Here is a 21,981-nt window from a genome sequence, read left to right as displayed (position 1 = left end):
CCTGGCGTCTGCCACAGCACACTCGTCTGCAAGGGGGAGTGGAAACGGGAGGCTGTGGGCTAAATCAGCCCATCCGTATAAAAGCATTTCCCACAGGGGCTAACACACATACACACATGCACATCTTGGTGCCCACGATGCAGCGGGGGTTCTGAAACTCAGCTGCCTGCAGAAAACTTCACAGCTGTAGGCTGTCTTGCTGGAGCAGGATGCATTTTTTCCCCACACTAACCAAGAACTTGTTTCTTCATCCCCACATAAGATCAGAGAACCATGAATCCACATTTCCTAGGAGGATAAACCAACTAGTGCAGTTAGTCACCGTACATCTATTTGGGATACAAAACGTTACTTTTAACTAGGAGGGCGAATAATATTAAAGGAAATATGTCCTGCTTTCCTTCAGCCCCCACCTGCCTCTACCGCCCAAGTGTATGCCGAGTGACAGAGCACAGAGGAAACCCAGCCTGACAGCCCATGCCCTTTCCTGGAAGCGTGACTCATCTTGATGAAAGCCCCTCAGATCTGTTCCTGGGGACAGCAGCTTTGATGGTTCTGCTTGGACACAGCTTTTGCGCGAGACATTTTGCTTCTGTACATGTAATGCTGAAGCAGCTTCATTTTACACACACAACTGGGTAGAAATGTGTAAAAACAAATGTATATGTGTGCACACATGCACATGTTTGTACACACCAGTATACATCTATGGGCTGCTCGTGCGGTCAGAACTCCTGCAAAGGGACAGTGAGGGACAGTGGCCCCTTCCCACACAGCCTCCTCCCCCAGGGGAGAAGGCAGCCCCATCGGGAAACCCCGCCCCCATATACTGCTCATCTTAGAAGTTGCTCCTGTATTTCACGCTAACTCCTGTCACCATCTTTGTCCTCACTCTGGCTTCCAATGCTCCTGAAAGTACTGTTTCCTATAACTGGGTTCCCATCTTTTCTTCAATCAAAGCTTCTGCAGTGGCTCTGATTTCTCCCGTGAACCTCCTTGCTTCTCCTAGTCCCTCAAAACCTTTGTCTTCTTCTGAGTCCACCTGAAATGTCCCCTCACTTCTGCCTTCAGTTGACAAATACAATCACTACTGGTTGCTGAGTCTAGGCATCGTTCCCTCTGGCCCATGGCTTAGATGTTTGTGGAGAAAGGCAGAAAGCCCAAGGAAGCCAAAACATGTACAGATCTGGTACTGATGAGGACTATGAAGAAAAATAAATCAGAAATGACAGTACAGATGTCTCCCAACTTCTGATGAGGTTACAGCCCAATAAACCCATTACGAGTTGAAACAGAATTAAGTTGAAAATGCACTTAACCCACGCAGCACAGCGCAGGACAGTACACTGTAGAGTATTGATTGCTTGTCCTTGCAACTGCCCTGCTGCTCCCTACCCTGGGGAAAGATACAAATTCAAAAATTGAAGTCTAGTTTTTAATAAAGGCATACAGCTTTACACACCCATCACCAGGTGGAAAAACAGAAGTTGGGGATTGTCTGTGTTTTAGATGCAGTCTGGGTAACAGCACCAGGCTTCTCTGTGTAAAAGTGATTCTTCCTCTCTTGGGGAGCACCACGCAAAGGGTCTGCAGCAACACACTGGTTCAAGAACATGCTAGTGGATCTCAGGCAATGAAAAGAGCATGGGGCAAAGTTGGTCTAAACAAAGTTGAGCAACGGGAACTTTCTGAAAATGTATAGTGTGAATAGACGATGCAATGTGACCACAGAGGCCTCCCACAGGGCACACAAGCCTTACTCTGCTTAGGACACACTTTCAGAAAGACAGAATTTCCTCTTCCAGAACATGAACCCATTTCAGCTAGACATTACAGCTGATTGTTCTAGCTAGCACAACATATAACAGTAGTCAGTGCCTTCACACAGTGTGTACTTGGGCCCGGCGTGAGGTGTGACGGTCTAGTTACTAAATCTTTGCCTTGCATCCACCGGGATCCCATATGAGTGCCGTTTCTATCCAGGGTGTTCCACTTCCCATTCAGCTCCCTTCTTACTGTCTGTCAGATCACTGGAGGACAGCCCAAAGCCTTGAAACTCTGTACCTGTGTGGGAGACTCAGAAGAAGCTCCTGATCCCTGGACTTTGTATCGGCTAAACTCTGGCTGTTGCAGCCACTTGGGGAGTGAACCAGCAGATGGAAAATCTTTCTCTGTCTTTCCAACTCTCTGTATGTCTGCCTTTCCAATAATAATAATAATAATAATAATAATAATAATAATAAAATATAAATCTTTAAAAAATGAAAGAGAGTGCACTTGTTTTCAAAAACGTATTGTTTTGGGCAAATGTAAAGACTTTCTAAATTCAGTTCCTTGCTGATTAGATAGAAGGTAGAATAGATGGGCCCTGTATGATGGCTAGTGGCTAAATTCTCACCTTGTATGTACAGGGATCCCATATGGGCATCAGTTCTTGTCCTGGCTCCTCCACTTCCATCCAGCTCCCTGCCTGTGGCCTAGAGAAGCAGTAAAGGATGGCTTGGTATGGGAGACTTGGAAGAAGCTCCTGGCTTTGGAACAACTCAGCTCTGGCCTTTGCAGCCACTTGGGAAGTGAACCAGCAGACAAAAGATCTTTCTTTTTGTATCTTCTTCTCTCTGTAAATCTACCTTTCCCACAAAAATATATAAAAAAGGAGAAGGAGAAGAAGAAGATAGAATGGAGTAAGTGCCTAATGGTCAAGACAGGCGAAGTATCTGAGCTTGAATCCTTCTTTTTTGTAAAAGAGAAAAATCAGTGAGGCTTTTTTCCCTTCCAATCTCCAGTTCCCAAAACTACTTTTGGAAAACACCTGTAAGAATTTTTCTGGGTGGGCGCTTAGCCCAGCAATTTGACACCTGTTAATATGCGTGCATCCCATCTTAGAGGAGCTGGGCTCAATCCCAGCTCTATTTCTGACCCCAGCTTCCTGGAAATGAAGCAGCAACAATGTGTCAAATCATTGGGCTCAGGGATTGCGATCTGTCTTCCTGGAGCCAATGTGAGCATCTAGGAGCTCACAGTGGGTGGGAGCCCTATCTCTCTGCCTCACAAATTAACACACTTTTTTTTTAATTAAGGAATTTTTGCTACAGCACAATTTAGCAAGCACGACTTGGGGTCCTTTGTGGAAGACTTGAGCCATCATTTCCCAAAGGGTTGCAAGACAGGAGGAAGACTGAAAGCAACAGTCCTATTAGGGTAGTCATTAGCCACCTGTGGCTGTCCAAACATGGAACCAAAATAAAAAGTTCTGCTCCTCAGTCTCATTGGCCACATTTCCAGTTCATGACCACATGAGGTGGATGGCTGTAAATGCACACTATAGGTCATTTCCACCACTGGAACACCATTGGAGAATGTGGAGAAAGTTCTATGGAACAATGCTGCTGGAAACGTTAGAGACACAACCTTTTGTCATGAGCCTTGGAAATACACCAGGACAACACATCTCATCTGGCTTGCTCTGAGGACTTTTGGCAATGACCCATTCCCTCCGCCCCCCGCCCCCCAAGACTATTTGACAGTTATTCTGAGACAGCTTCTCCCAGCTACACCAGCAGAGCTTGCACGGCAACAGGAACTCCACAGGATCTTTGCTAAGGTGGGAGGGCTACGGTGAAGGACTGCACCAGAAGCTGCTGCATTCCCCAACCAGCTGGGAAGGACCACGGAGTTGAATGAGGTGAAACTGAGTGTGTGAGGGAAGACCCCGGGCTAAGGTGAGGGAGGCTACTGGGAGTGAGGTCCCTGCAGAACCCAGTCAGTTTCTGCCACTGACACAGGGCTACCCAAGTGCACCGGGAAATTTTAAGTCACAACTAATTATCATGCTAATTGAGAGCAGGTTGCGTCTCCTTGGAGGAGCCTTTCATTAAGATCACAAACTTCCCAGCCTAGTTGTCACTGGTAATTAAACCGTCTTGATTGTTCCATTACACAAAGATTACATGGCAGTAAAAGAATTGGAACACAACTGATCTTTGTATCACTTCTAAAGGCTTGCCGAAAGGAAAGAACGACAATGACATAGAGTACACGAATAATGCTTTCCTGTAATATCAGCTTTTTGGGTAGGCTGCCTCACAGAAACTCAGTTTTAAGGCATCTCAATATGTAAGAAAACAGATCTATTTTATTGTCACACTATGAAAATTAAGCATGGATAAAAAAACACTCTTTACAAAATCACAACTGTACCAATCGGAAATAAAACCCTAGCACCTATATTTTGCTGTAACCCAGGGCAGGTCTGGAAGGGGCTTCATATCATCTCACACAATTTTGCTTTCAAGCAACATCTGCTGCTAGAAATCAAATCACTGACTTCCTGGCTGAAGTGTCCACTCAGGCTCCCTGTGTCTAACGCGTCAATTAAAATATTAAATTAAAACATTGCTAATTTAAAAATGCTTTCACATCTAAATCCCATTTCCTACTCTTCAAATGTAGACTTACATTAGAATCACGCAAGGGTCCGATTGCCAGCTCTGAGGCCTAGGCCTCACCTGAGTGAGGATTCCTGTGGATACAGTACCTCACCACTTAATCAGCCCCACCAGGGATTCTTGGGCAGACTATTGGACACCAAACCCCTCAAGGCCAAAGTCCAGCTTTCTTGAGTGTCTGTGTTTTCAAGATCTAATTGTTAGGTTCAGAGGTGATGGTGAGTGGGAGATAAAGAGAGAGGCTTTTAGTTCAGCCAAAGTGTTTCATTAGTCGAGGGAAATGAGTCTGACAGACTGCTCCCTGGCTGGAGATAACCAAGCACCACTCCCACTTGGCAGGGTGACCATGTGAGGGCAATGGGCACCCAGGGCATACGGCACTGGGCTTTTATACATCTTAGGCTCAGAGGACAGAAGGCAGCAGCTCCTCAGGTCACATTTGCAAGTGATCTATAATGCATGGTGCCTGCCTCAGCCTATTTGGTCTGTTTTACGAAAATCCCAGGGCCCAGTGCGACGGCTCAGTTGGCTACTCCTCTCCTTACAAACACTGGGATCTCAAGGGCATCAGTTCGTGTCCCAGCTGCTCCACTTTCCATCTAGCTCTCTGCTTGTGGCCTGGGAGGTGGGGGCAGTGAGACACAACCGTGAGGAGTGATTCCAACATCCCATCTTGGACCCCACACCATTTCCTGCTTCCCCTTCCCTACAGCTCCTGAAATCCGCACCTTACAGGTTATCCACCAATCAGATGTAACCTGGCACTTTACCTGAGAATCCCACTCCCCAATCTCTCCGGCCCCTCCCCTAATCCCCACCCAGCTACACGCAGCTCAGATAATCTCAGTCACCAGTCCCTGGGAGCAGCACTCAGCCCACACAGCCCCTTCCTTCTTACCTGGCTCTCCCCCATCCCCTCCATCCTGCCCCTTTTCCTTGCCCAGGCAGCCTTCATCCTGCCGCCATGGCACCTACTAAGCACCTTGCTGTGTTTGGGATTTGGGCTTACGGTAAACTAATCGTGAAAAGAGGATTTGGCTGCGGGAATTAGCTGTGTGTAACAACGTAAGAACTTCAGGAACTTTAAGTGCATTTGAGAAACCTCAGAATCATACTCCTGGCCATCTGCCCTTTGCTCACTGCTACCTGCAGTATTTTCTGCCTCTGTAACTGTCTGAGCTCACAGGCCTAGCAGCCTGCACACTACAAGTCACAAGGACAGAGCATTCCTCGAGGCAAAGACCCCCAGCTGCCTCTGACAGAGCATTCCTCAGGACAAGGGTGCCTGGTGTGCCTTTTAGATAAGACTTGCTCACTCATAGTATGCCCCCATAGCTGTTGCCCTGTAGCTTCCTGCCACTTGGCTTAGCCCACCAATTTGCTTGTTTAAAATCTGTTTGCTGTGCCAATAGAAACCTGCCAACTTACTCTTTTTAAAGATTAACAGTTAAACTGACTGATCACGACTGTGAAATTGGCCTGAAGTGTATAAAAAACCCTGTGCTGTCCAACCTCAGGGCTGTCCAGTTCCCACTTGCTGTGCGGAGGACAGCTGGGAGCCCAGGCAGGCCTGAATAACCTTATGCATTTGCATCGACTTTTAAACTCCTGATGATTTCTGGGGATTTCAAAATCTGGATGCAACACATTTAAAAACCTAACAATAACAATGAGAAAAGTTGACACTTGTTACCCATGCCCCTTTGGCTGACATCAGACAAAAGCTGGTTCCTTGTCACTTTCACGTACTGTCCCTGGGGTGTGATACAGCATCATCCTGAGTGTGATGGTACAAGGTAAGTTTCCCAGAACATTCTCTGTAAATTGTTTCAGAGCCTGTGCCCTGTGTCCCAGGGACATCTTTTTGCTTAAATTCTTTTTTCTTAAATTCTGGTTAGAAAAGTAGCAAACACCTTCCTTTTCAATGGGTCTCTCTAAAAAACCAAAGAAAAGATCGTCTTATAAAGGAATCCATCTAGTCCAGCCCACTTTGTACAAACAGATTCCACATTTGGCATCACCGGAGTTTGTCCTGAGATAGACTCACCCTCAAGGCCAGCACCGACGGGCACCAAGGAAGATGGCTGTGTTACCAGAAATGCCTGGTGGGTTCTTTCCTCAGCTTAGTATAGAAATAAAAAGCCGGGACTCTGTCACTGGTGGAAAAGTTTATTTGCGAAGGTACCAGGTGGGCAGGGAAGGGAGAGGGAAGCGGAAGCACCTCCACAGAGAAGGCCTGGAGATGGAGTGCCTCTGAGGGAGACAGAGACAACAAAGGTTGAGGAAGGTTAAAGTATTTCCTGACCCCTCCTTGTTGGGCGGGGAACCTACAGGTAAGATGTTCCCATCGGTGGTCTCTTAATCAGTTAGGAAATGGGTGGGCAATGCTGGTGTTGCCCACCTGAAGGTGTGGCCAGGACCTCAGCAGGCATGGATGGTCTCAGCTGTAATGCTGCTTTCCAGCCCTGGCTGGCTGTGTATTCTCCCGTCTCTCTTTCTGAAGCGGCCATATTGCCGAGTGTTAAAAGGAGGGAGCTTTACCTTCTTCAAATTAACTATCTCCCTTGGAAGCCCTTAAGCCAGTATCTTTACATCAGAATCATCTAGAAACTTGCTTAGAAACACATGATCCTGGATGAGTTGTGACCCACAGACGGGTGGGGTCTGCGTCTTTAAGTTATCTAGGTAACATCCCATCCTTAGGTGATTTCCATACCGAGGGCCCCTGAAGAACTGCCTCAACTTCCTGTTTAAGGGGGCACAGCCCCCTTAAATAAATCTTGCTTTGCACACTGAAATTGTCCACACGAAATTCTTCGTTTGTGCTGTCACCTCTCATTCCCTGCAACAGTATTGTAAGCACCTGTCATCTACAGTGGTAACAAAGCAAATGGAAGTGCTCACACCGACACAATGCCACTGGATACAGGGACTCGCCTACCTGAAGATTTTGACATCCTGCAGTTTCTGAAAACAATGGTCTTCTCCTGAGGTCTCCCTCGGGCAGTCAAAAGTGGACAAAATTCACATTGCTTGGGCATTGTTTTCCCAGGAACTCCTTGTTCTTTTCTGTTCTCTGTAAAACCTACACAGACCCCATGCCTACTCAGGAGCAAAATTAACTGCCTTCCCCACTGCTTCTCATTCCCCAGCTCCTTGATTGGCGCTAGCATTAGAGCTAATTGTTTGTTGTAGGTCTCTTTCCCAGACAGCCTTTGCACCCGCTGGGTGCTGGTACTTTTATCTCTGTACCACTCAAGCCAGGCCACAGGGTGGCCAGGTGTGTGGTCTGCTGGCCAGCCAGTGACACTCAGCCTTTACCCTGGGCTGTGTTTTGTGGCGGGACCTACAAGCACAATGTTAGAATAACCTTTCTGTAGCTGGGCTCCTCTGCAACAGCTTCCAGAACCGCATTACTACCTGCCCACTGGTGAGCAGAAGCTACGGAAATGCATCATTCCTCCCCATCGACACTGCCCATTCACCTTGCAGCTCTGTTGTTTCACAAGTGCACACAACACACAGGACGCAGTGATGCTGCCTGTGCTGTGGCCTCCAGACTTCACAAAACCCACAAAAGCTATCTACTTTTCACGACAGTATTGCTGAACTTGAAAGAAGAGACTGGGCTACACAGCCTTCGTGCGCCCCCAAACTATCGCAGGATGCTGTTTTTGATGTTGAGGCTATGCAAACACCTGCTACATTCTGACTTCCTGAGTTAGGAATAGAGAGAGAGTTTGGTGCCACCCACACACACCAAAGAGCTGAAACTTACTTCAGTTAACAAGCCTTCAGGCTCTCCCAACCGTTGACTCTGCTGCCACAGAGGCTATGCCGAACCCTGACTTACTACTTCTCCCTTTTCAGAAAGAAAACCAATCCCCATGTTGCTATGGCTCCCAAAACCTTCGCCCTCTGCTCCCAGCCATGCTGTACAACCTGCCCTCCCCCAGACAAGACTTCCTGCCCAGGCTCGGGCCTCCTGTTCCTGCAGTCCCAAGTGCTGCTCTGTTCACCTTGGCCTCTTGAGTCCACCCAGGAGACAAGATTATAATGTTACTTGGGGCTGCATTCATTTTTCTCTTTTGAAAGGTAAACGCAAGTAGTTTTCATGGGTCCCTGACTCGGGGCCTCCTGCCAGCTCCGGCTCTCCGATCCGACCACTTCTCCTCTACAGGGTGGGTGGGGTACCCGAGGAAGCCCCAAGAGCTGGGAATTGCACTGCCCTGCGCCCCAAGGTGCAGACCCCGCCCCCAGCCGCAGGCCCCGCCCCAGCCGCAGGCTCCGCCCCGTCCCTTCGCTGGGTCCACGACTAGCCCCGCCTCCCGCCGCAGGCCACGCCCCCTTACGCTTCGCCCCGCAGCCCCGCCCGAAGCTAGCGCCGCTCTGCGCATGCCCGTCCCGGGAGCGCCTCGGCCGAGTCTGGGATTGCAAGCCCGCCACCCCCGGCACCATGTCGCGACCCTGTTCCCCTCAGAAGCTTGACAGGTAAAGCCTTTCCGGCCTCGATCTCGGCGAGAGCCGTCGAGGCCTTTGTCTGGACCCCGCCAAGCTCACCCGCCAGGCGGGCTCGGGTCCTCGACCTTGACACCCGAGCTGGCTGCGACCCACAAGGTGTGCACACGCGTGGGTCTGGCCCCCTTGGCAGCTCTCGCTCTTGAGCTCGCACAACCCCCACTGTGTGCGCGGGGACCTCCGGCCTCCCGCGGGGCGTCCAGTGCCCTGGCCAGGCCCTCTGTCAGTCACTCCTCTCCCGGCGCGGGTCTCCGGTTCTGGCTTCTCCCTAAAAGAACGTGCGGCAGCTCAGTCCGCTCCCCAGGCTGTCCGTTCATTTGCCTTTTCTGGATGTGGCCTGTAAAGTGTGAAACCCCAGGTGCCGGAATTCGGGGTCTCTTTGTAGGCCATTTTGGTCATTTTTGAAACCCACTGCGGTCACTCAGTCACGCTTCACCAACACCTGGAGTCCTGGAGTTCAGACGGCAGCGAAGTCCTCCCAGGGCAAGGGTCTGTTTCCTGGGTTGTTGTGACAGCATGCCACAGACTGGGTGACCCAGAGCAACAGACCTGAACCCTGGTGTGGTTTAAGGGCAGAAGTCCAAACTCCAGCCTGTGCTGCAGTCCCCGCTGGGTGGGGGACCCTGCCCCTGCCCCTTACAGTTTCCTGTTGACATCTGACTCCACTTGGCCTATGGCAAGATCAATTCAGCCTCCCACTCTTTCAGGACCTTCTTTTTTTGTGTGTCTATTTTTTTTTTCCCTTAATTCATTTATTTCAAAAGCGGAAGACAGAGAGATTGCCCATGAAGCATATCGCTGATTGGCTGCGGTGGCCAGGGCTGGGACAGACAGGAGTGGAGCAGGTGACCCCCAGCCGGCACGCTGATGTGGGACACTGTGACAAGCAGGGCTTAACCGGCTGAGCCACAACCCCACCCCCTCTCTGTGTCATCTTATAAAGGACATCAGTCATGGGATTTAGGGAATACCCAAAGTCTAGGAGATCTCATTTGAAGAGACTTAGCTGATGTCATCAACAAAGGTCCTATTTCTGAATAAAATCCATATTCGCAGATTCTACATGGATGGAAAGTTGGCGGGGTGAGAAATGTCCCCCACGCCAGTTACCATATACACAGAAACCGGAAATGCACCTGTTAGAGGTGTGCCAGTAGACATGAACATGAACAAGACACCGTGGGTGCTTATGAATTCAGACAGTTCCCGAACAAGGAGCTGGAATCAAATATGAAATCTCAGGTCCTACCACCAAGTCACAGTTGAGGCCTGAGCCCGGGAGTGTGCTGTAAGCAGCAGCCTGTTGCCACTGAGACTCGAAAACCATGGTTCTAGGGCCGTGATGGCATGAGGGCTTCGTAACAGGATGTGAGGGTCATGGTACGAGGTGGGCTCACCTTACAGGGCCTTCTTCAGTGAGCCTGGCTTGTCTGAATGTAACTAACAGAATGAAAAGTTCAACTTCCATTATTGAAAGTTGGCATTTTACCACTCTTTGATTTTTAAATTTAACTGAAGACTTAAAGTGAACTCATGGCTTAAAATTGTGTGCTGAGGTTTTTTTTTTTTTTTTCTGTCTCATTGACTCTTTCCAGCAGTCATGTGAGTTAAGAGCTGCTGCTTCTTGCATATTATTGAAAACTATGAGATGGGAAGCCCCAGGTATTCAACAAGGCAGAAGGGAGGCTTTTTGTTTTGTTGTTGTTTTTTACTGCTGTTCTGGTTACTAAAATGGCATGTTTCCATTTTAGAAACAATCTGATAGAGATTGCTAAGGTTCGCTTGAAAAAGTATGATGTTGGGGCCAGTTACTCTTGCTCATCCCCTGACAAATGTGCTGTCCTCATACCGTTGTTGTGGAAAGAAGGAGAATTCCACCTGTTGTTCACCCTCCGCTCAGAGAAGGTAAGCGGACCCAAAGGCTCCTGGCATAGAGTCAAGCCCTTCAGAAGCCCTGGAGCACGGTCACTTTGACACAATCTGAGGTCACGGTGATACACCCTCAAAACTGTGATGTTGAAGGGGTCCAAGAAGCTGTTGGGTGATGCAGCATCCTCCAGAGATGTTTCAGAAGGAAAAAGAAGGAATCTAGCTAGCAGTCTAGGATGCTGTTAGACCAAGGTCACTTCACCCTGCTGCTGTTAGCACCTGAGCCTGCCTGGGTAATAACTCATTATGGAGTTCTGTCCTGTGCGTTGTAGGATGTTTAGCTACGTCTGGCTTCTACCTGCCGGATGACAGTAACACACACACACACACACACACACACACACACACACACGACCTCTGTGACCTGCGTGTCTCCACACATTGAGTCCTGCCCTCTCTGCGACTGGCTTTGCAGAAAAGGACACATGCCTCCTCTAACAACCACTGTGTGAGATTCATCCCCCACTGGATCCCACTGCAGCACAGATGGTAGCAGCTGAAGCCCCTGTTGAGTGCAGGCTGTATCCCGGCCTGCTGTGTGATGTTGTCTTAGCTGCTCACCCTCTCTGTGCCTTAATGTCTTCATTTGTAATGGGAAGACAAAATATTTCTTAAAAAGATTTATTATTATTATTATTATTATTATTATTATATTCAAAAGGCAGATTTACGGAGCGAGGCTAAGATATTCCATCTGCTAGTTCACTCCCCAAATGACAGTGGTGAGAGCCAAGCCATTCTGAAGCCAGCAGTCAGAAGTTACTTCTCAGTCTCTCACATAAGTCTCCAAGGCTTTGGGCCACCCTCCACAGACCATAAACCAGGAGCTGGATGGGAACACAAACTGGTGTCCATATGGGATGCCAGTGGAGGATTAGTCTGTTGAGCCACCATGTCAGTTCCAAGGGAAGAAAAAATATTAACCCCTGTATCACAGGACCCCTCTGAGGATTTTACCGAGTGACAGAAGTACCTGGGAATTGGCTTTTGGGTCAGTGTTGAAGATGCCACGGTGATGTGCATATCCCACACTGGGCAGCCTGGTTTCTGGTTGCACTCTCAATCCTCACCCTGGGAATCAGTGGGGATGGCTCCTCTTCAATCCTGGCCATTGAAGGGATTTGGGCTGTGACCAGTAGGTAGCAATGCTTCCCTTTCTCTAATATAAATAGGTAAATAACAGGTGGGAATGCTAAGAAGGGTTCTGACCCTAGAACCCGGTCACCTCTCAAAACCTGAACCTCCTGGTATCGTCCCCTGGGTGTGACGATGCCAGTACATTATTTTGTCAGAGACTCAGTCACACCATCGCATCTAGTTTGTCCTTAAATCTGTAAGGCAGTCTAGGGGCTAAAAAAATGCCAGGATGACCTTTTGATTTAGCTTCTCAACATCAAGAATTGGCCTTCTGAGTTCCTTCCTGTTGTGAAATCCTTAACCTAAGCCAGGCTCTCGAGGTGCTCCCACCATAGCTGATGTCACTACTTCTATCGCCCTGCGGGATGCACCTGCACTCTGTCATTGCCTCAGTGCTGAGAAGTGCGGGCAGCCTCCTACACTGATCAGCAGGGAGGGGACAGCAGACAGTTCGAGCAGAAACCCACTGGAGTCTGCTTGCTAAGGTTGGTCCTGCACAAGACAGGAGTGTGGAGATGGTTGCCTCTCCCCCTTGCTCAGGATTCTTGCTTTCATTTTATTTTATAAAGAAGGGAAAGAAAAAGAGAAACAGAGAAAACCTTCTATCCACTATTATCAAAATGACCACAACAGCCAGAGCTGGGCCAGGTTAAATCCAGGAGCCTGGAACTAAATGTGCGTCTCCCACATGTGGACAAGGACACAGGAACTAAATGTGGATCTTCCACATGGGGACAGGGACACAGGAACTTGGCCCGCCAGTGCTACCTCCCAGGGTGTGTATTGGCAGGAAACTGGATCAGAAGGAGAACTGAGACTTAAGCCCTGACATAGGATGAGGGCATCCCAAGCAGAAACTTAGCTGGTGCACCAAACACCCTCCCCCAGTAAGTCATTTTAGAGAGAGAGATAGGAATGAGGAATATTTAAGGTTCTACTTCTTAAGTCAGAAGGCATGGGATTGAGGAATGTGTGAGGGGGGAAAGGAAAAGGCCCTGTTCCTTCAGGCAGGTATGCAGAGGTAAAGGGAGATGTGGCTGGGGTCCATGCTCACAACTCCAGGGACCACTGATAGTTTCTGTGCTTTGTTGAATTACTAAACTTGTGATGTGCTGGTTAAGAGCACAGCTTCTAAAATTAAACAGTTGTTTATTTCCCAGTTCGTTGCACAAACCTGGTCAGGTTATTTCACTTCTTTGAACCTTGCTTCCCTTGTCGAAAAGTAGAAATAAAGAGATGTAAGTGTAGGACATGTGTCCATTTGTGAATAGATGGTTGCACACATAGTAACATATTTTCATATATGTAGCAGAATGCTGTTCTGAAGGGCTCATATGGGATACAAGGTAGGAGAGGAGAACCTCAAAAACAGGTAGAATGGAAGAAGCCAGGCCTCCAAGGTCACATATCACGGGGTTCCCTTCTACATGACATTACCTAAACTGCATCAATCCACAGAGACAAAAGCAAAAACAGGGGAAGGAGAACAGGTGTCAACTGGTGAATAAGTAAGGAGTTTCATTTTGGGGGAGATAAAATATTCCAGAAATGTATAATGGGCGTAATGGTTTAACACTGTGAATATATTCAAAGTCAGTGAATTTTTCATGTTGCAAATATTATGTGAATTTCACTTCATTAAGAAAAAGAGTAGCTTGTGGAACTATTCCTAGGATTCAGTGAAAACAGAAACATTCTTATAAAGTAGCACTCTTGGAACATGGTAAGCACACACTAACAGGCTCAAGAAACTGATTAGTAAGACTCGTCCTTTATACTAATATATGTTTCAGCTCTTTCCCACAACCAGTGTTAAGGCATTTGTGGTATAGTAGAAAAGAATGAAGAGTGAGGAAATGTCCCCAATTTTCTTACAAGGAAAACTTTTAAAAGGGAAAGAAATCTGTCTTAACCTTGTTTACTACTTAATTCCATCAAGATAGGGATGGTCCGTGAATAGTAAGCATTTGTGGGGGGAATGAACGGTTCCCAAACTGGAAACACATGTGCTGCTCTGTTCCTTCTCGTCCAGCTCAGAAGGTCGCCTGGTGAGGTTTGTTTTCCTGGAGGACGGTGGGAGCCTACAGACACCAATGACGTAGCCACAGCTCTGCGGGAGGCCCAGGAGGAAGTGGGGCTGCAGCCTCATCATGTGGAGGTTATCTGCTGTCTGCCGCCACATCCGTTTCAAGTAAGGCCCCGTCCAGCCTCTCCTGAGCATCCACGGTCCTCCAGTTTTAGTGCTTGTCCACACTTGACCCCAGACAGGACTGTCCACAAAGCCGACAGACCAGCTCCTTGGATGAACTGAGTCCCTGGATAGCTAAGAGGCTGTGGGCAAGTCGCTTTTCTGCACTGTGTTCCCTGCCCTGCACCCAGAAGGAAACAGGTTGCGTTCCATGCATGAGTTTCACAGTGGATGCTGTGGAACCCTCCAGATGCTTCTGATGTCTTGTTAGTGCTCATTCACATTGACTTTCCTACAGTAGACATTTATTTTGAAAATTCAATACACTAAAAGTAACACATGCTCCAGGGTGCTGTGGACCAAATTTTATCCCCTTGGAGGCCACCAGTGCATTACCTTTGCCTTAAAGTCCTTCATTTTTGTACATACCATGAAATAAAGCTTCTCCATGGGATGTTAATTGAGCATTCTGCCGAGGTCACTAGGCAGGCTGCTTAATAACCGTGACTGTTCATAACTGCGTTTCCATGAGTCAAGATTCACTTGACAGTATCCAGCAAAAAAAGCCCATTCCCCCGAAAACACAAAATATTCCCAAGCTGGTATATCCTGATCATTTCCTATGAATTCACCACAGCAGTCTCATTATTACACTGACTTGAGAAGGGATAAATATTGTTTTTTAGATTGGATGACAATATTATTTTCACAGTCTAAACATTTGGATGTAAACGTTTCATTTGAATCTTACATACTTACAGAGAAGTTGCCAGAATACCAGAGTTCTTGTGAGCCGTGTGCCCGTTTTCCGGGATTGCTGGACCTTACATCAATGTGGCATGTTTAGGGAACCGTACTGCATTTTCCTTCCCCTGCCTTCTATCTTGACCCTTCCAGGATGCCTCCTGAGGCTTCTGGTCAGTTACAGGTTCTCAGATTTCTCTCATCCTTGTGAGCCTGGCAGTTGTGAGGTGGCCCGTAAGGTATTTTGTAGAACGTCCTTCCAACTGGGTTGATCTGATATTTTTCTCTTGGTTAAAGTGGTGGTGGGGGGGACGGGGCAGGTGGTGGTCCTGATTTGGGTGAAGAATACCACAAAGGTAAAGGGATCAACTTTTTAATGTTGCGTGACAACTGGAATGCCAGTGGCTTAGGTCATCTGCTATATTCCATTTGGTTTTAAGTCTTGATGGTACAGTGTCGTGAAGATCAATGGCGCTGAAACAACATCTGTCTTAATTGTGTAGGTTCCCCTTGTCACTTCCTGGTGCAAATGTTGGAGCGCACCATTAATTCAGTTAATGGTCTGCGTTGTCTCTGTTCTTAAACATGTGGTAGCTGCCCCTCCTTTGAGAGTTTCCTGTGGATCTGTGCCACCTTCTCTGCCTCCCAGGCTCACCAGGTGCCTGGCTGGCTTTCCCCACCCATCTACTCCTGAGATGCACCTGGAGCTGCAGATTCCTTGCACTTCCCATTTCAGTGTCACATAACTCTGATCAGCTATCTGCTCACACTAGTCAGGCTTCTTTCTCAGTATTTCCGTTAGATCAGGGAGTCCTTCATTTAACAGGTCCCATGTTAAATGAAATCCTTCCTCCAACACACACATGCATACACATCATATAATGTGAATCACATAATCATATAATGTGAATGCAGGAAAGTAGTTAAAAAATTGGTAGAAGATATATATTAGGCAAAAGCTATGTGCTGATTTCAGAAGTTTTAGCGTTGAGATACACTTTAAATGTTGCAATTTTGTTGTCCCATGACCTTGTATAGTGTCATATAAAGAAATAGATATAGCTTATGTATGTCTGACAGATCTGTGCATTAATGCTCCCATACATGGGAATAAGTGATAATATTATAAGTTTTGTCTTTGTCTTTCTGAGAGATAAAGGGCTCTGTCACATTGTAATATTACATCCAAATGTTTAGACTGTGAAAGTAAGACTGTCATCCAGTTTTAAATTCACAATATTTACCCCTTCTCTTATTAGTGCAATCATGAGACTGTTGCAGTGAATTCATATGAGATAAGATCTGGGTGTATCCGCTTGAACTGTATAGTTTTCTATTTTATGGATATAATGATAATTTACCTAAGCTTAGATATCCACCAGTTGAAGGGTGGTAACTACAGCTTTGGGCAATTCCAGATATGTTTCAGCCTTATACATGGTGCATTATTTCTTGCTGGCAGGAATTTATGATACACGTATACAAATTCAATGGCTAGGTCAAGGGATTATATAATATTGTCAAATCGCCATCTCAGACTTCCATCCCAGGTGTTTATTTTCACCAAGTCATTCACACTTGCCACCTTGGGAAGGGCAGGTACTCCCTGCATCTCCCAGGGGTGTGTGTTTACTTCTGGAGCAAGTTCTTCCCTTTCGACTACACTCTTGGGTAGCTGACTGACGGATACTGCAGCTACGGAGGTGGGCAGAGTTTGCGTGGGATGTGACTTGTCACTCCTGCTGGACCAGGAAGAGGCAGTGTAGATCTGGCACATTACCAGAGCAGTAGAGCCCTGGTGGACCAATGACGTGCTGCGCCCGGCATTTGCTGTCCTAGTAAGGACCAGAGCGGTAGCTGCTCCGGTTTCCACATCAGGAGGGGTGTAAGCGCTACCTGCATGCTTCTTTGTGTGTCTTTTCGTACCTGTGGCTCTCCACTTCCTCTCTGCCTCTCTGTTGTGCAGAGAAAAGGCCAGAGAATGGACTTGCCCCCAATAAAGGCCTCTGTCAAAAGTCGGTGAGGCTTTTTTTATTTCCGTGTCAGGTTGGCACACCTGACACGGACAGCTTTAATGTGTATTCACTGTCTGAGCTGAGCTAGCTGGCACAGGCTTTCAGGATTTCACTGTATATTCTTTGTTTTCTGCTTGCAGAAAGGCATATGGATAACCCCAGTAGTGGGCTTTATAGGCCACAATTTCCAAGCCCAGCCTAATCCCAGTGAAGTCCAAGATGTGTTCCTGGTGCCTCTGGACTACTTCCTGCATCCACGCGTCTACTACTGGAAGCAAGTGACATTTGCTGGCCAGCATTTCATCAGTCATTTCTTTGAGTACACAAACCCTGAGAATGGTGTGACTTACATAATTGAAGGACTAACCGCGCGACTCGCCTTGCTAACTGCCATAATTATTTTGGAAAAGAAACCCACCTTTGAAGTGAGTTTTGATCTCAAGAATCTAATCCCAACCCTTCCTAAGCAGGCCATCAGCAAGTTATGATTTACAAGACCAGCATGCAGAAATCTGTCCATAATAGGCATTTAATAAATATTTGTTCAATTTACTCATGCAGTATTTATCTTGTTATGGGAACTACCTTTTTGGTAATCTGTTGTTAGATGCGACAGAAACTTCTGGCCACTCATCCAAACCTATTATATTTTCCTCCATGCCAGAGGAGTATAGGATGGATGTATAGCATCCCACATAGGCATAATAATACCCAGAAGCCCTGATTCCTAATTTAGGACAGTAGGATGTGAGTGAAAGATTAACCTTGCAGGTCATCTCCAATATACAAAATAAACCATTTTCCCAGAAGTTCCATGAAGTATATATAACATGGACTTAGCTGCCTTGACCAGGCACAAGAGGTCAATTCCTGGGAGAAGCAAGAGATAGCCAGACCTTGGCTCTCTGGAAGACTGTAGAATAGAGCAACCCACAAACTTGGGTTGTTCGCTTTGGACCATTCCATGAGAGAATGGAGAAAATTCTGTCACCCTGTAATTTCAGGTCATTGTGTTGCCACATCACTATAACCCTAAACAGTGCACCAGGACTCTTGAACACGGCTGTGAGATGATACCTGACACTGCCTGTGCGGGTCCTGTGATTTTCACAGAAGTGCCCTTGTGCAGTCTGAGGTTGAGTGGCCATAAGGAGCTGAAATTTGTGGGAACTGAGTGGCTCTCAAGGCTAACAAGTGGGAGTGAGAAAGATGCCCCCAGGTGGCCAAGGCTGAGAAGCTCTGACCTCAAACAAGCTTCCTGCTAAAAGTCAGAAAGACTACTCTCCTGAACTGGTACCTTGACACCCACTGCTGCTCCTGGTGACATCTCCACCATGTATCCTGCTTTAGGATTAACAGATCGCGTCATTTAATGAGGACGTGAAGCATCATGCCCCAGGCCAGAGAGGCCAGCAAGTGAAGCAACAACTGCAATGAATTGACAGCTGCTTCACATTTTACAGAGTGTTGCTCAATTTTTACAAAATAGGATGTCCACACAGAACCCATCGATCAGTCCTGCAACTGCCCTTTGCTGCTGACTTTTATTTGCCGAGGGTTGGCAGAGGCAAATACTCAATCTGCTGCTTTGCAGCCGTGAATGTCTAAATGGCACCAATCTGGCTCCAGCTATGAAAGCAGATGTTGGTTAAGCATCCCCATTAACATTCTGTAACTAGCCCTGCATGAGCAGGCCTACGCTGTTTCTGAACAATTACAGAGGATTTGTAAATGTGTATTTACGGTCTGACAGTGGTATAATTGCTGGGTGCATGGCTGACCTCTCTGGCAATGCACATAGCCTCGCATTAGAATTCTCTGTACACTCCACAGACCCAACCCGGCTTCCAGGAGGACTACAATCAGAGTGACACTCATGGCTGAGGGAGTTCAGTTGCTGGATACTTAGTAACAGAGGCAGCGCCTTCCACATCTCCATCATTTATGACATCTTGGAGGAGGTTCTGATTAAATTTCAATTCTGCCTCAAACCGAAGGATCCCACAAAATGCATATCACAAGGAATCTACATAAGCGTAGAACAAACTAACCCCAAAGAAGGTTGAGCACAGCTGAGTCTCCAACACCTGAGACTGTCAGCCTCCTTTGTGCATCCTGTTTAGGTACAAATAACCTGGATTGCTTTGGTAAATATATACACGTGATTGCCTGGAGAAAGAGGCATCTGGTCTAACATGGCCCATGAGTATGTTCAAGGGCAGGGTTCTACGTGACCTACATGCACATCATGAAACATGTACTCTGTCCATGTTCCATACATGCTGTGGATTCAACCTTCCAGACAGCTCAGCTCTAACTTCTTTGCAATGCTGCAATGTTGATACAAAGTCATCAAGAGCCCTGAGTGTAGATCAGCATGCCTGAGATACTTACTGCTTCAGTCTCTAAATTCTGTAAACTTTATGCATTCTACCATAGTCTGCTTTGCAGCCCTATAGGGCTATAGGAAGTGGTGCTGAGCCCTGGGGCGTGAGCACCAGCTCCGGCAGCAGTCTATCTTGTGACCTTCCATACATGGTGTGTTGGCTGTAATACTCTATTTCCTCTCTGTAACATGAAGACAGGCTTTCTACTCTAGAGTTCTAGAGGGATTAAATGAGTGACCACAAAGGATCCTTTTACCTAAAGATATACCAAAGTGTTCAAAACTGCCTGGGAAACAGCAAGTGCTCAGACACTTGTTAACTAATAAGTATGGTATTATTATAACTCTAAATAATATCATCATCATAATAAATATGTTATTTCTCGAATTCGGAGTGTTATCATTTTACTATACCACACTTTTCAGTAGGTTCTTGGTTTACAGTCCTTTTAAAAAAGATTTTTGATGGTCTTTACATAATTGATTAGGGCACAAAGGGTCAAGGGCTGGAGGAAAGCAGTAAGACCATTGTTTCACATTCTTTTTTTCCCTTCCTGTGTCTGGGGAAAGGGGACAGAGAAAAGGAGAGGCCACACAAACCTCCCAACCATCCAGGTTCCTCGATATGGGGCCTGCTCCAAAGGCACTGCTCAAATGGTTTTGATAGTTCAACAGTTTTGAATTGCTGCTGATCTCACCACTCCAAGCACAATGAAATCTCTTCAGAATCTACTGGCTGACATAGTCCACCTTGGATTCTCCGTTTGCCTAGATTTTCACTGCCAAGTCCAGTAGTTCAGTTGGAGGGTCCCCAAAGAAACTTCATCTGAGGTGATCCCAGACCTGATTCTTGTGTGTGCTTGCCACTACAAGGTCTGGCAGTCTGTCCCCAGTTAGCTTACATACACACTGGTGATTACAGTTGGTGGGTCAGTTCTGTCTCCAGCCCACTCCTGCAAGAATAAGTATTTCCTGAGGTAAATATTTTTCAAGGTCCTTTTTAATGTCTTATACTCAAGACCTTAAATTTTTTATTTCATATACATAGACTTGGTCTGATAGTTCCTCCAATATAAGTTTCTCCCTTTTTCACTTTATCCACAAGCTTTATTTCCTACTTCGACAAAAAGTCAACAGACTTTTTGTGTCAGCTGTTCTTCCTTTTTCCAGTATCACCTATGTGAAACTTGAAGTTTGCCTTCTGATTTTCTCATACTCATTTTTTTTCCTTTTTTTTTTTCTTTTTTCTTTTCTCTCTAGGCTCAGTTCATCTTCCACCAGCCCTGATTTTCTTTTCTAAGAAAATGTCCTCATGCCTCAAAAACATATGTCAACCTCTCCCTGCTTCTCTTTGCTTATATCCTTTCACACTATGAGAGACTTTAGTTCTGGTAATAGTGCAGAATGGATCTACTCATTTGTAGAATCTTCTCGCAACAATATGATATGAAAAGACTTTGAAGATGTCGAACCCAGGGTTAGGCTTCATTGGTCATCACTCACCATTGGGCAGATTAGGTCCATCGCTAATTTTAAGGAAACAGGATGGACCAGTGCTGTGGCACAGCACGTTAAGCCTCAGCCTGCAGTGCCGGCATCCCACATGGATACCTGTTTGAGTCCTGGCTGTTGCACTTCTGATCCAGCTCCCTGCTGAGGGACTAGGAAAGCAGTAAAGGATGGATCAAGTCCTCGGGCCCTTGCACACAGGGAGCCCTGGAAAAAGATCCAGGCTGTTAGTTTCAGATTGGCTCACATGTAGCCACGGCAGTCATTTGGGGAGAGAACCAGTGGATTGTGGAGCTTCTCTGAGAGGATGCAGAAGTAGGAAGAGATGTCCACCTGCTCCCCAGCAGAGTCTGCCCTGTGACTTATCCATGGACAGACTTTAGGTTCTCTAAGGAACAAAGGGAGACATGGGGAACCCAACTCGCTTCCTTCTAGGTGTCATTTACATCTGGTTGTTTTTTTTTTTTTTTTTTTTTTTTTGCTACTTCAGTAAAGTGAAGCCAAAGCAAAGATATCAACATCTCAACAAACATTCCTTGGACTCTGGCATAGTGGCACAGTGGGTTGGGCTGCCACCTGCAACACTAGCCAGTTCAAGTCCTGGTTGCTCTAGTTCCAATCTAGATGCCTGCTAATGTACCTGGGAAAGCAGCAGAAGATGGCCAGCATACTGGGGCCCTGACACTTGGGGAAACTGCTTAGAGTTCCAGGCTCCTGACTTTAGCCTGGCCCAGCTCTGGCTACTGCAGCCATTTGAGGAGTGATCTAGTAAACTCTGTAACTGTAAATTTGGGGAGCGGGGGAGAGAAGTCAGTATTTCTGTCTCTAACACTGGTTAAGTAGAATTTGTCTTACCAAAAGCCATGCAGTTGTTTAAAATGCTGAAACCCTGGCATTAAGAGTTGATTAAACAAAACTGTATTTATATATATATGAGTGAAATTAGATCCATAGCTCTTGCCATATATAGAAATCAACTGAAGGTGGATCACAGAGCTACATTTAAGACCTAAGCCTACAGAGTTTCTGGAAGGAAATATAGGGGAACCATTCCAAGATACTGGTATAAGTGACAGCTTCTTGGACAAGATCCTCAAAGCATAGGTA

General features: G+C 46.7%; 1 protein-coding gene across 2 annotated transcripts; it reads left to right on the top strand.

The window, feature by feature from the left end:
- Positions 1-8,836: 8,836 nt before the first annotated feature.
- On the top strand, positions 8,837-17,531 carry NUDT7 (nudix hydrolase 7). Of its 2 annotated transcripts, XM_040982332.1 has the most exons (4): positions 8,837-8,939; positions 10,718-10,871; positions 14,065-14,223; positions 17,120-17,531. In XM_040982332.1, exons 1-4 carry the CDS (start codon positions 8,905-8,907, stop codon positions 17,465-17,467), a joined length of 696 nt encoding a protein of 231 aa, XP_040838266.1. In that variant the 5' UTR covers positions 8,837-8,904; the 3' UTR covers positions 17,468-17,531. The 2 variants fall into 2 exon arrangements, with proteins under 2 accessions (XP_040838266.1, XP_040838267.1); XM_040982333.1 differs by lacking the exon at positions 14,065-14,223 and having other exon boundaries at positions 8,856-8,939.
- The last annotated feature ends 4,450 nt before the right edge of the window (positions 17,532-21,981 follow it).

The sequence above is a fragment of the Ochotona curzoniae genome, unplaced genomic scaffold, assembly GCF_017591425.1.
Source record: "Ochotona curzoniae isolate NIBS_2020 unplaced genomic scaffold, NIBS_Ocur_1.0 contig_3622, whole genome shotgun sequence".
NCBI classification, from domain to species: Eukaryota; Metazoa; Chordata; class Mammalia; order Lagomorpha; family Ochotonidae; genus Ochotona; species Ochotona curzoniae.
This window is presented reverse-complemented; position numbering and strand designations above follow the sequence as displayed.

Excerpts from the sequence above, each read along its gene's own strand:
- NUDT7 (XM_040982332.1), top strand. The coding sequence starts at position 8,905 with ATGTCGCGACCCTGTTCCCCTCAGAAGCTTGACAG. Across the intron at positions 8,940-10,717 it reads TCCCCTCAGAAGCTTGACAG|AAACAATCTGATAGAGATTG; the intron begins GTAAAGCCTTTC and ends TTTCCATTTTAG. Across the intron at positions 14,224-17,119 it reads TGCCGCCACATCCGTTTCAA|AAAGGCATATGGATAACCCC; the intron begins GTAAGGCCCCGT and ends TTCTGCTTGCAG.